The sequence below is a fragment of the Medicago sativa genome, chromosome 3, assembly GCF_051527215.1.
Source record: "Medicago sativa cultivar Bolivia chromosome 3, Bolivia_mono, whole genome shotgun sequence".
NCBI classification, from domain to species: Eukaryota; Viridiplantae; Streptophyta; class Magnoliopsida; order Fabales; family Fabaceae; genus Medicago; species Medicago sativa.
The window spans coordinates 76,953,511-76,967,726 of NC_140751.1; the positions used below are offsets into that span (position 1 = coordinate 76,953,511).

Here is a 14,216-nt window from a genome sequence, read left to right on the forward strand (position 1 = left end):
ATTAACCGTTAGGTTATGTTTGGATTCAGCAATTTCAAATACTTCAACTTATAATATCCTTTATTTTTTCATTTACTATTGAAATATGTAGAAGATTGTGGAAATCAGTCAGAGTCATGTGTTCCTGTCCTGTCCCACTAGCATTAGGGATGTATCATTATTTGTTTCCTTTTTTAGTTGTAGCATCTACATAATTGTTTTGATCATCAAAAGGAAATAGTCTTTTTTCGTATGGTATCAGAGCAAGGTCTGTTCCATCCTAACCTAGCGTCGACTTTACCATGGAGAGTGACAAAAGAGTTTGTCCAAAATGGAGATGGCACTATTAGAATCTGGGTTAGGCTGACCTTGAATATTTTGATCAGTCTTGGCCTTACAAAGCCTAGCTCGGTCCATCCTATTTCCACCCCTAACCCCCTCTCTGCTCACACCCATGACTGAACATATGAAGTGTGGCCCGATAGTGGTGACCTGATAGCCTGAACATCTATAGCGTGACCTGATAGCAGGTGGCCCAACAAACCTTGGATAAGCTCTAATATCATATTAGAATAGGGGTCAGGCCTTACTCTTGGTTCCTCAACACTATTACAAATGAACTTGGGGAGCTGTGGGGTGCAGTGAAGGATACATACTCAAATGGGTCATCAGTCGACGCCGACAGCAGCTGGATGCATATGAAGATTTTGAATGGAAATGGCCGGAACAAGAAGCCAACGACTATCATGATGCAAATTGTGGTCAGGAATGAGACTCCATGTACACGTCAATGAGAGAATTAAAGTAGAGAAGACTGCCATGCGAGAGTGTTTGTAAGGTTTGGTAATTCTAAGATTTTGTGGATTGGTAGATCGAGATACTGCGGTTGGATGGTGGCGATCTCAGAAAAAAAAAATTTTGCGGGTGGCAGTGGCTGCAAACTGTGTTACATAGCAGAAAAAATGACACAATGGAGAAAGTAGAAACTTGAAGGGCATGACTTTCGGAAGGAAAAAAATCAATGATGGGCTGGTGGGTCCATTAAATAAGCCTGGATTGGGGTTGCCTCTCTTTAGATTCTATATACCATGTTGAGAAAGAGGATATCAAGGTAGCATGAGTGAATCCATCTGCCTGAATTACAAACGGAGAATATTTACAGTCACCCTTGTTACTGTAATTACATCTAAGCAGCCCATAATTACCCTATTTACAGCAATTCTAGCAAGTACTCTTGCAGAAATACGAAAATAATGGAGCAGCATTAGTAATTGTGAAGTTATATAGTAGGATAGTCGTGTATATGTAATAGTGCAGTAACTACCTCCGTCCCTAATTATAAGACCCTTTTGAGAAATTTTTTTGTCCCTTTTTATAAGACCCTTTTGCTATTTCCAACTACATTAATTTTTTCTTTACATACACGCCCCTATTTATTATACATCTTTTTCTTCAATCAACAATAAATAACATGTTGAAAACATAAACCAACCCTCTTTCTTAAAGGATAAAATTGTAAAACCAATAGTAATTACAAACATATTTAATATAAATATCCACTATCTTAATTCCCGTTATTTTTTCAAAAGGGCCCTATAATTAGGGACGGAGGTAGTATATGATAGGAAATTATGTAGCAGTTATTTAACTGTAAGTGATGTTGTGGGCAGGATTTGTCAGTTTTAGGTGTGCATTCTGTTTTCCTTTTACGAAGGGTGAGAATTGTTTTATTGGTTGATAGCCTCCGGCCCTAAGGCTGGTCGGAGAAGTTCATCTGCCAGATTTGTGTATTTGTGTACTCTTTGTCTGCAGTTCAAATTCCTGTTTTAAATGCTATCGAATTCTCGATCCAAACACACTCTTGTGCTATGTGCTTTAAAAGTTCGGATTGGCTGTGTGAGAATGGAATAGTTATCCATTATAATACAGTTAAATGCTACAAATTTAAGTACAAAATTTTAATAACGTATTGTTTGTTATTTTGAATACTTCTTATAGATTGGCATTAACTTGTGCTAGAGTGCTTCTTCATCTTGCTGAGACATTGCTTGAAAGAAATCAGCAGTAGTATTATAGATTTGGCAGTACTAATTGTTTGCTCTGCTTCTGGATGGCAGATTGAAGAAGCAAAGCTTTTTCGTGCTCAAGGTCAAAATGAGATGGCTATCAACCTTGGAATGTACATATCACAAAATTATCAAAGTAATGAAGAGGTTTCAGATGTATATCGCTTGATTGGGAAGTGGCTGGCAGAGACCAGATCTAGCAAGTTATTGGACAAACTGAATTCTGTTTAATGTTTAAATAATGGATGCTCCCTTGTGATGCCTGACTCATTTGAGTTCATGTCTTATCCTGTTTTTATCTTAACTTGCAGCTCAAGAACAATTTTGGAGAAGTATTTGAAACCTGCAGTCTCTATTGCTGAGGATGTGAAAAGTACAGATAAGAAGGCCATGGAAAAGAAATGTCAAACTCATTTTCATCTTGCACACTATACTGATGCTCTATTTAGGAGCCATGAAGAAAGACTTAATTCTAATGAGTGGCAATCAGCAATGCGGTTAAGAAAGCATAAGGTACCTAATTTACCAATTGAAATAAAAAGAAACTGGGGTCAATTAAAAAATAATGAAGTTATAACTGACATTAATTGCAGTTACTTGATCATGATATCGTTGATTTTACAGACAGTAGAGTTGGAAGCACTCATTAAAAGGTTCAGGAGTTCAACAAAGGTAGTTACTAACATTTTCTTTATTATGTATGTTTTCTCTGATGCTCTAACACTTGTAATACATAACATAGGGGGAGAAAACTGACTATACTATGAAAATCCAAGAATTACAGAAGCAAGTAGCTATGGATAAGGAAGAAGACCAGAAATTACAGGTATCTATTTTGTTTCGGCGGTTATGAAGGATTTTTTGTAATTCTGTGTGCAACAAAATCACAAAATCTGATAAATATATTCTTTAAATCCCTCAATTTTTAATGTGTCATTTCCATGTCTTTGAACATCTCAGGATGACCGGGACAATTTTCTTAATCTGGCATTGGAGGGATACAAACGTTGTTTAGTCATAGGTGACAAGTATGATGTGCGAGTGGTATGGAGTTGCTCTTACTTTCTTTTACCACTGATCTATTCATGCATATACACTATATCGAAACATTGTATGTGTTGCAGGATAGTATAATTTACTTTAGGGAAAGGCTAACAAGTGCCCTTGGGGCATTGTTTAAGCAACTAAAAGTAGTCACTTTTGCGTAGAAACATGTGTAATTATTACTTTCACATGTGTTTGACTTAGGTTTTCAAGATAAAATTTCTTATAATGGATTTCTTAAACAATGCCCTTAGGGCACTTGTTAGTTAGCATAACCCTTTACTTTATCAAGTTTATTTTCTTTCAGGTGTTTCGAATTGTTTCCTTGTGGTTCAGCCTTTCTTCTCGAAAACATGTTGTAAATAGCATGCTTAGCACAATTGACGAGGTTTGTAGTATAAAGCATTGGCAACCAAGTACTCTCTGATTTGTATGATTTCCCTGTTTTTCAAACCTGTATCTGTGGATTTTGTATGTTGATTGCATTTGAATCTGTTTGTAGGTTCAATCCTTCAAATTTATACCGTTAGTATACCAAATTGCTTCCAGAATGGGTAGCTCAAAGGATGGTCAGGGACCTCTTAATTTCCAGGTTCTGGTTTCCCCTGTACTATACATCTCAAATGTTTTTCAAATTTTGTTTTCTTTATGTAAGGTAACATGAACATGGTCCATGCAGTTTGCTTTGGTTTCTCTTGTGAAGAAAATGGCTATTGATCATCCATACCATACAATTCTTCAAGTATGTGCCAGTTATCTATCATCAAGCGGTTATTTTGCATGCTTCCGAAGTAAAATACGTGAATGTACATTAATGATTAAGGGAAACATAAACCAAACCTTATTTTGTCAGACCATACATTTAATTTCCAATTTGAAATCGTATATTTACTTATTTTACTTTTCAATTTTGAATGCATTTTATACATTTGTTTTTATCATTATTCATCCAATGATTTAAAAAATTCATTATATATTTTTCTTAGCTTCTGGCCCTGGCAAATGGTGACCGTATAAAGGATAAACAGCGTAGTAGAAGTTCATTTGTCGTGGATATGGACAAAAAACTAGCAGCAGAAAACCTTCTAAATGAGTTGTCATCTTATCATGGAGCTATCATACGACAAGTAACATCATGTTTTCTTTATATTTTCTTCTAAGTTTTAATAATCAATCAATTTTCACCAAACTCTGAATGTTACATATGTAGATGAAGCAAATGGTGGATATTTATATCAAACTTGCTGAGATGGAAACAAAGAAAGAGGTTACACGTTTTTTATATTTCAAAACCATTCTTGTGTCCATGAATTTATTTGAAGATAAATTTCTATTAGTGTAACTTACAAAGTAAAAAATATTTATTTTATACAACCTTCTAACTGAGTTCTTTATGTAGGATACTAATAAAAGAATGACACTACCAAGGGATTTACGTAATCTCCCGGTGCTAGAACTTGTAAGTCAATTGCTAAATTTCCATTTTATTCATTTTTTGAATATTTTTCGTTTTTTTATTTCTATTATGTTTATTTTAATAGAATTTTTTGAATATATTTTTTAAAATTTTTAAAGATGAACTCTTTGGTTCATTCAATTGAACTATTCTCTCTAGTTACGATTTATAATTTGTTGTGTTCAATTATTGAGCAACAACAACATTTAACAGTATATCACAATAACACATTAGACTTACATCAATGTTGTGTCTCAACTGCTAAGTAGCTCTTTTATAAAACTAAACATCACATCAAAACACAACAATGATGTTTTAGAAAACAATGTGAATACATAGTAGTCCTTCCGGTCTCGAAAATAAGCAACAAAAAAAAAGTCAAACAAAGTTGACGTATATGGTTCAAATAAATTTTTAACTTGATACATGTTTGACTTTTTTTTTCTTATATTTGAGTCCGGAGTATTATGCTATATCAGAAATGAGTTATGGAATGGCAGGAAAATAATTACACATGAAGTGCAACAAAGTTTTGGGTACAGAATATACATATACATCTAATATCTGATACCTTCAAAACTTGCTGGAAAAAATACTTTTAAATTTTGAAATTTGGACAAATTATATACAAAAACTATTTGTTGAAGTGCATATGTTGTCATCTTCATCCAAAATTAAACATCTTAAAAATTCATGTCAGAAATATAATGAATGGATGCAAAATATAATAATTACAAAAAATACAATGAATACTAAATGGATGTGATTGCTTAATCTACTCCTAGTCACTATTGTTGTACAGCCAAGGATATAAACATGTGACAAGTGAATGGTAATATGTAATAAATTCTGAAGGAACCTTTTATTTGAGCATTATTTGTATATTGTTAGTGTTAGGTCTGCTATGCCTATGTGTGCTTAATCTTCTTATTTAGAGCTATTTACGTGCTAAAGTTTTTCCTTTTGCATTTCTTTTGGCCATTCAGGTACCTGTAGTGACAGCTACCATTTCAATTGATCGTAGTTGTCAATATCATGAGGGCACGTTTCCTTACTTCAAAGGATTAGCAGATTCTGTTATGTAAGTCTTGGTCGTTTATTGAATTCAGGGGCAATTTTCGTCGTGCATTCAATATTAATTCTTAAATCTGCTGTATGTTGGTTTAACATACAGGATAATGAATGGTATAAATGCTCCTAAAGTGGTTGAGTGCTTGGGTTCTGATGGCTGTAGATATCGGCAACTTGCAAAATCTGGAAATGATGACCTAAGACAGGATGCTGTATGAATTCTAACAGCTTATGCTTTCTAATTGTTTTGGCATCTGTTGCATATGTTAACTAAATTTATTTTTCCATTTTTAAAAAAGAAATTACTCCCGAAGCAAGCTTTTATAGCAGATATGTTTCTTAAGCCTACTTTTCTATAAATTGTAAGTTTCAATCAAATTGAGTCAGCCTGTTTTAGAAAAATGATACCTTCCATCTGGCTTGCTAACATGGTGATTTGTCCAAGTTAAATCTTTCAGTATAGATTAGTCATAGCAAAAAAAGTTTGTTTTCTCGTCCTTTTAGATGTTCACTGTGCTTTTTACACACCAGAAAACTGTACAAGTTAACGTTCAATGAAATCATAACATGATTACTGGTTAAATGTTAAGCGAAAATTGATTGGGTTTACTTACCTGGTATCATCTTCGTTTATTAACCCATAGGATGCTTGGTGGTTGCTGATTTGTATAGCATGTAGGTTCATCATTTGACCTATTTTGTTGTTAATGTTTCTGTTTCTTGCTTCCGCTTTGGTTGAATGGCTGTTTTGCTGTTTTTTATCTTTTAATGGGTTTTTGGTTGTGTTCTTTTCTTTTTTCTGGTCGAAATTTCAGGTTATATTCTATTTCACAATTTGTAATTCTGTTTTCCAATATTTGGCGCACTCTGCTAAATATTGGTGCCTTAATAAAAAAAAAATTAGCTTATCAAAAAACAATTTGGCCCTGGATTTGTTGTTTGCTTTGATGGTTAACCTTCTGAATGCTTTATAGGTAATGGAACAATTCTTTGGTTTAGTTAACACATTCCTGAGGAACCATCAAGATACATGGAGAAGAAGGCTTGGTGTTCGGACGTACAAGGTATCTTCTGCTTTTTATTGTTCTTGGTCTCTAGTGTTGGTGATTTGCTGGTAAGTTGTTCCACTCCTGTAAAGAAGAAACTGTTAGGAAACATTTTAGGGAATTTCCTGCTATGCAGTGCCTTATATAAGCAAAAATGAAAGCGGGAATAAGTTTAAAGATTCCTTTATTTTTCATTACATATGGCTCTTAGAAATGTCTATTTCCCATAGAATATACCTTTGCAGCAGGGTCCTGTTCCCAAGGTTTCTTCATCTTATAACCCTCTCCTTGAACTAGAAAAATTGCTTCCTCGTTGTCTATGATAAGCTTCACAATACATAATATGTTAAGGGAAATTCTATTCCTGAAAAATGATGAAGTAAGCAAAAGAACAATTTTTTCCTTTGCTGGTTGGAAGCATTTATAAAATTTAACTCCATAACAGGGTTATACACGAAGATTAATGTCTAATTTTTTTATTGAGTTGTACACTTGTGTATACATAGTCTCTCCTTTCTTGTCCTACTTTTGCTTTCTGGTTTGTTACTAATTGTTCATCGTGAACCATAATACATGGAGGAATTCTTTGTTGTATACTCCCTAGACATCTTATATGTAATGTAATACTACTAATCCTAAATATTTTCCATGGACGAAAATGTCATTGCTACTTGCATGAGATTGTGTACTGTAATATAGTTTTAAAGTAATGACTGAAAAATATTGAACTATTAAATTGATTGAGAATAGCTTTGATATAGGTTGTTCCTTTTACTCCAAGTGCTGGTGTTCTTGAATGGGTTAATGGCACTCTTCCTCTCGGTGAATATCTTTTAGGGAGGTCAGTCAAAGAGAAACCTATTTTACTACAAAATTTATTGCGTTATTCAACTTCAAAAAGGATTGGTCCTTGTCTTGTATCAACTGCCAAAGCTTTTAAGAATGAATGCAATAATGTCAAATTCTATAACTCATGGTTATTGAGATTTTGATACCATCTCATGCATGAACCAAATTCCAACAGCTTAAGTTGTTGAATCAAAACACACATATGGTCCTATATCTAACAATTTTCCTTGAACTTCAGCTCGAGAGATGGTGGTGCTCATGGTCGCTATGGAGTAGGGGACTGGTTATTCTCTAAATGCCGAATGCACATGTCAAATGTAAGCAAATAATGTTTAAGTATTTGTGTCAACATGAGTAAATATCTCGCAAATCTTATCTTACGTATATTGATTGTTTGGTAGGTTCTTTCAATTTTAATCAAAAAAGAATAAAGAAAAATAAGACCTATGAACTCTGCAATATTAATCTAATAATGTCCAAGATGTATGTTTTTAGTTTGAAGTTTTGGAATTACAATTATATATTCATTTTATGATTTTCTTTTTAGGCATTTATAATGTGTTCTATATTTACCATGTTTTTCCAAAGTAGTTTTGAGCTGTATCGGATTCTCATTGTATTGGATACTCATTGTATTTGTGCATCATTGTTAATTTATATATTTATTATCACTAGGACAGTTCATTTCTTGTAATTATAGGCAAGCAAGTAAAGAATTTACACATTTGTTCATATAACGTAATTAATGTCTGTACTATGTACTGTATGTGTAAATTATTCAGTAAATTACTCTGTCCATTCAAGTGCATGTGTTTTTTGCAATATTTTTAATTTAATCTTTAAGGCTATTGAGAGAATTATGTTTTAGTTCTAGTTTATATGAAATTTGGATAATCTTGGTACTTTTTGTTTTCTGACAAAATTATTTTTGCCACTTCATATATAAGAAAGAAATAGCAGTGTTTTATTTACAATTATTTAGGTTGTTAGGAATCAACTAAAATTTGAAATGATGTTGACTTGAATTGATTAGATCTAGAAATCACATTGTGTTCGGAATTTATGTTGGAAATCCATTTTTATGTTTGGAGCTCATTTACTTTGGAATTCAACTGTTTTGATATTATTATTTTCATTCCTAACCTTGTTAGAGATAAATTCATGAAGTTAGTACCCTCATTACCTAACCTGTTTCCTTTTTTTTAATTTTTTTTTTCTTTCTGTTTTCAATATGGAGAGTTCCATTTTCCCTGTAATTTCTTATTTTATCAAAATGAAAAATATGAAGAAACTATGCTGCAAAGCATCTAGTGCAAGATAAAAATTATTTTGATTTTCCTCCCAACTAGATGTCTTTTTCAAAACAAAATCTTTACAGGTGAGGAGTAGACTTCCCCTTCGAAAGTTAATAAGGGCAACACATGAACTACAATCTAAATTGAATCTCTTAATTTTTTATGTTTGTCAAAAAACCGTTAATAAACTCGTGTGGAAATCTGTGATGATCCAAGGGAAACTTAGGGATCTGGCTGGCTATAATTTCATTAATCTATGAGGAAGCCACAATCTACATGTTGCCATTGTTACTGTTCTTATAGACACCTTAGTTCCTATAACGGGATCACTAATGTCAGGAGAGAATATTTGAGAAACCCTCATGTAAAATTCATTATTAAATGTTGTACATTGTACAATTATTTTACTTATTCAACTTATAATGTACCTTAGAAAGAGAATGGAAAACAAATAGAAAAGACTGACACAGCTTATATATATTATCTTTCATTTTATGATATACCAAATAGAATAGTAATACAGTGATGATTTTTGATAGGAAAGGGACAAGCGCAAAGCATTTCAGGAAGTTTGCAGGAATTTCAGGTTTATTTCCTGTGAAGAGTTATTACAATTAGTCGTTAGGATTTAGTATTGAGTATATGGGCTCCAGGCCACATGTTTTACAATCTTCCCATGTCTCTTCCTCTCTATTCACTCTCTTTTAAAGGACTGTGAAGTCATAGTCAAGTTAGCTTGATCATATTGTCTTTTGCAGGCCTGTCATGCATTTCTTTTTCTTGGAGAGGTTTCTACACCCAGCTGAGTGGTTTGACAAGAGACTTGCGTATACCCGAAGTGTTGCTGCTAGTTCTATGGTAAGTGCCTTCTACTTTTCCATGCATGCTTATTTTTTCAGTATTGGTTCCACCCTTGATCGAATTGAAGTGTCAGTGCTCTTTGTCCAAGTAAAGATGGCCCATTCAACAACACTAACATGATTCAATTTAAGTCCTTTTCCAGTGCACTGGTTGAAGTTTTTTTTTTCCCAATTTTTTAAGCAAACATCTAGCCTTCATATTGTAGCTGGGTTGCACTGAATACAGCTCTGACTTCTAAACTAACCCTTCATATTGCCCATTTTGTGATCCAAATCCATCACATCCTACATTAGTTCTATTTTCTTTCAGAATATTTTCTAATTATTTTCTATCTGAAATATGATCATTCAGAATAATTATTTTCTTTCAGAATATATTCTAATTATTTTTTATCTAATCTCAGAATATTTTCTAATTATTTTCTATCAAAAATGTCAGAAATATCTCATTCTCAGGCCTTGGTATATTTATTCGTTGATTGATATTCAGGTTGGTTATATTGTTGGCCTTGGAGATCGACATTCAATGAATATTTTAATTGATCAGACCACTGCAGAGGTTGTTCACATTGATCTTGGTGTTGCTTTTGAACAAGGCTTGATGCTTAAGACCCCAGAACGGGTATGTCTTTGATAATCCTTCATTAATGATCTAGAAAGCTTGCATGTATCATTATAGAACTCGTAAAATTATTATAGAATCAAAACATAGACTAGGATGAACCAACAAAGAATATAATTCACCACGAATCTCTAGTTGACACCACTGAATAGCAATGAACAATTGATCGTATGAGGTTTCTTATTGGCTACTGAAAGGAATATGTAATTTCAAATTTGCAAATTAGGTTAGTTTTCCATCTCCAGCCAATGTTAATGAAACTAGTGAAAGAGAAACCCTAAAATGGGACACTGATCAGAAAGAGAAGTAGTTGTAACTAGAAATAGAGAACCCTAAATACTCCCAAATATGTTTGAGGCTTGTGCCTCTGCTCCATTACTGTAGATGACCTTGTGACCATGAGGGACTTTGCAACCTCTATCACAACTAGGATGTTAACTGTCCAATGTCAACTTTGCTGCCTCATTTACATTGTTGATATCTTCTCTATGTGCTGGCAGGTTCCATTTAGGCTCACAAGAGACGTAATTGATGGAATGGGTATAACTGGTGTAGAGGGGGTTTTCAGAAGATGTTGTGAGAAAACTCTCTCTGTTATGCGGACAAACAAAGAGGCATTACTGACAATTGTGGAAGTAATCATACTTCACTCAAATTTATATTGAATGAATTGAGCCTATTAATTTCTTTTTATTTTCATAATCAAAGTGTGTCTTTTGTAGGTGTTCATCCATGATCCTCTTTATAAGTGGGCTCTATCTCCTCTGAAAGCTTTGCAGCGTCAAAAGGTATTCTAAATCCTCAAAAGTTAGTTTCATTATTTAGCCTTTGAAACAAAAAGAATCCTTTTGTCCGGCATATCTTATGGAATTTGGTGGCATGGCAACCCCATTCGGCGAAGTTTGTTCATCTTGCATTATTTGATTTATCCCCATTGATCTTTTTCCTCTTTTCTCCACAGGAAATGGACGTTGATTTGGATACAGGTTTGGAGGAACCTCAAAACGAGTATGAAGGAAATAAGGATGCTGCACGTGCACTTTTACGTGTAAAGCAAAAGCTGGATGGGTATGAAGATGGTGAAATGCGAAGTATCCATGGACAGGTGTTTTATTGATATATCCCTTGCCAAATTAGTGTATTGATTATGCATGTTTCTTCTATATTGTTGTTTGGCTGATAAAATGGGTCAGCCTTCAGAATTCAGATAGTATGCATTAGTATTTCTTTCCCAGTTATTCTAAATTGAATGAAAGTTGGAAACTTGGAAACATAAGGTTGTATATATTATATTCAAGTACGGCCAATTCTATAGTGCAGAAGTGAGACAAATTTTGCATCATGCACGAGCTAATTTCTACCATTGGATCGATTCCAATAAAATAAATTAACTATGATGTGACTTTTTGATCCAATGGTGGAAAAAGACACTTGTGCATGATGCAATATCATTTTGCTTGTGCATGTTAGACAAAACTTTTGAGTACTTGTATATATGGCCACATTTGTCCAATAGTAATTTCTAAAAGAGAGCTGCATATGCATATTAGACTAGACGACTACTCATACGGTCATACCAACCAGGTACTTCCATTGCACTGGTGATTGCCATAAATTTATAATTACCATCCTTAACCATGGGTGTTACCTGGGCGAATAAATGAAATATAATTTTACATGCCATGGGGGGCAAATAAATGAAATATAATTTTACATGTTCAAATATCTCATGGGAAAATATAATTGTGGTATTCCATTTGCAGGTACAACAACTCATCCAAGATGCAATCGATTCTGATCGATTGTGCCAAATGTTTCCTGGTTGGGGAGCTTGGTTATGACACTCCTTTTTTCGTTGTACACCTTGAGTGATCTTGTATAGGCGGCTTATATTCATGTTGGTCTTTTTTCCTTCGAATTGTATAATAAACTCTTTCATTTTTTTTTTTTTTTGTTTCTTGTGTTTATATAAGGCCTTTCATTCATTAATTCGTTAGCAATAAAATTGGAGACTGGCTAGAGCTTCCCTAGTAGGTAGGTTTGTGGACAACATTATTTGTTTGTCTCCAAATAAAACCTCTAAAGTTTGAAAAAGGAGAAATGAGATCAGTACACTCCTAAATAATAAGACCAAATGAAACTCACTTGGTTGGTTTGGTGGCGTTGGTTTGAGATCTTGGAGTGTGTTCATCTCAAGATATCAGATTCAATTTTCCCTGATGCCAATTTCGATAGACTTGTTTGACTTTAAGAAAAATAAATTAGACCAAATGATGCAATGTCATGCTTTGGATGATTTTATACTATGAATTGCTAATTTGCGATCAACTATGAATCTCGGATACGTTGTACGGGTGCAGATATGATACAATATGGGAACGTGGTTATGAAGATACAACTAGATACGTGAACATTTTTAGACTAAAACTTGTATGCAAGTAAAATACTTGAAAAAAAATAAGCATCGATTACTCTTCATAATTATATTATTGTAAAAGTCACAATTTTTCTTAAAACAATGCATGTTATCAAAATAAAAAAGTGTAAGGTTTTTGTACAAATCATATTATATTTTCATTCATACGTTAGGATATCAACATAAACATCATTAAAAAAAACCAAAGCAAATTGTGTAATGTTGTTTAATTGAATCTTCTCTCTTTCGTTATCTTTATCTAGTACTCCTTCCGGTCACATTTATAAGCAAAAAACAGCTTTTTAAGTACATTCAATAATTAATGTATCTAATCCATAAATGTGACTGGATACATTAATTATTCAATGTACCTAAAACGTCATTTTTTGCTTATAAATGTGACCGGAGGGAGTAGAAGTTTAATTTTTAGTGGTTCATCTAGAAACAATTCTATTGATGCATATCTAATTTTGGACCATGTACATCTTCATTGAATTTTAAAAACATTGTTCACTTTTTAACTTTTCTATGATATGTTGTTTCTACAAAGTATCTTATAAATATTCTTGTGTATTTGTGGATTATTTGATAACAAAATTAAAATAATTAATTTTGTTATTTTATGGGTACGCATTCGTGAGTATCTTTTAAGTATTAGTATATAATGCATATTTGATATGGGTATGTATCCGTGTTTGGAGTGTCTGGTGTTCATAGGCGTTCAACCTCATGGAGAATTTGATAAGGAGGATATCACGGAAATTCAAACCAACCCATCGGGGGAAATTTGAATAGGCCATAGGCTTCCCCTTATTCGAGTCACTAGACAAAAGGGACTTTTCCAACTTTGGACTAATGAATGCCTCATTCTGGTTACAACAGCACATATCGAAACTGGTAGAGGTAGAAAGAGTGGAGAAATTTGCATCTTTACAAACCATCCTGGGGTGTCCAATGACCAAGGAAATTCAAGTCGCGAAATACTCCCCCCGGTCTCATTTACAAGAGAAAGTTAACTTTTTAGATACATTGAATAATGTATGTATCTAGTCAAGAACCTAAACCAAATACATAAATTATTTAATGTATCTAAAAAGTAAATTGTCTCTTGTAAATAGGACCGGAGGGAGTATTACAATATGTTGTGTTTTTTATTCTTTCTGAGGGAATAGTTGTTGTGTTTTGTGCACATAGAAATAAAATAATCTTATTTTTTGACTTTATAATATAAATTTGAGAGGCCTATCATTTTTTCTCTATTTCTCTCTTAACTAATTATTCTCTTATCTCTCTCATAATTAATTATTCTTTTTCATCAAAATAATTAATTTTAATCATTCACTTATCAATTAAATACATCAAAATCATAAAAACTTAATATCACCTAGTATGTATTTTCCGTTATATTCTCAACTCACTTTTCAAGAAATTTATCGAAAATTTAAATCAAACGCACTTTAAAATTTAAATACTTTTCCTCTATCCATACCACATATTTTATTTTAATCAGAG

The 14,216-nt window shown here is 33.1% G+C and overlaps 1 protein-coding gene across 2 annotated transcripts in view; it reads left to right on the forward strand.

Moving 5' to 3' along the window:
- Positions 1-12,382, forward strand: part of ATM (Serine/Threonine-kinase ATM-like protein) — a 57,862-nt gene extending 45,480 nt beyond the window's left edge. The window contains exons 56-78 of one of the 2 annotated variants that reach the window (XM_085754072.1): positions 2,097-2,248; positions 2,357-2,558; positions 2,670-2,717; positions 2,788-2,871; positions 3,006-3,089; positions 3,397-3,477; positions 3,592-3,681; positions 3,769-3,831; positions 4,076-4,216; positions 4,300-4,356; positions 4,489-4,548; positions 5,532-5,626; positions 5,720-5,828; positions 6,591-6,680; positions 7,424-7,503; positions 7,750-7,828; positions 9,346-9,392; positions 9,565-9,664; positions 10,157-10,288; positions 10,789-10,923; positions 11,011-11,076; positions 11,250-11,393; positions 12,052-12,382. In XM_085754072.1, the coding sequence (XP_085610198.1) occupies positions 2,097-2,248; positions 2,357-2,558; positions 2,670-2,717; positions 2,788-2,871; positions 3,006-3,089; positions 3,397-3,477; positions 3,592-3,681; positions 3,769-3,831; positions 4,076-4,216; positions 4,300-4,356; positions 4,489-4,548; positions 5,532-5,626; positions 5,720-5,828; positions 6,591-6,680; positions 7,424-7,503; positions 7,750-7,828; positions 9,346-9,392; positions 9,565-9,664; positions 10,157-10,288; positions 10,789-10,923; positions 11,011-11,076; positions 11,250-11,393; positions 12,052-12,129 (2,217 nt within the window). In that variant the 3' untranslated portion in view covers positions 12,130-12,382. Of the gene's footprint in view, positions 1-2,096; positions 2,249-2,356; positions 2,559-2,638; positions 2,718-2,787; positions 2,872-3,005; positions 3,090-3,396; positions 3,478-3,591; positions 3,682-3,768; positions 3,832-4,075; positions 4,217-4,299; positions 4,357-4,488; positions 4,549-5,531; positions 5,627-5,719; positions 5,829-6,590; positions 6,681-7,423; positions 7,504-7,749; positions 7,829-9,345; positions 9,393-9,564; positions 9,665-10,156; positions 10,289-10,788; positions 10,924-11,010; positions 11,077-11,249; positions 11,394-12,051 lie in introns of those variants that run through there. The other variant, XR_015031986.1, reaches the window with a different exon arrangement.
- The last annotated feature ends 1,834 nt before the right edge of the window (positions 12,383-14,216 follow it).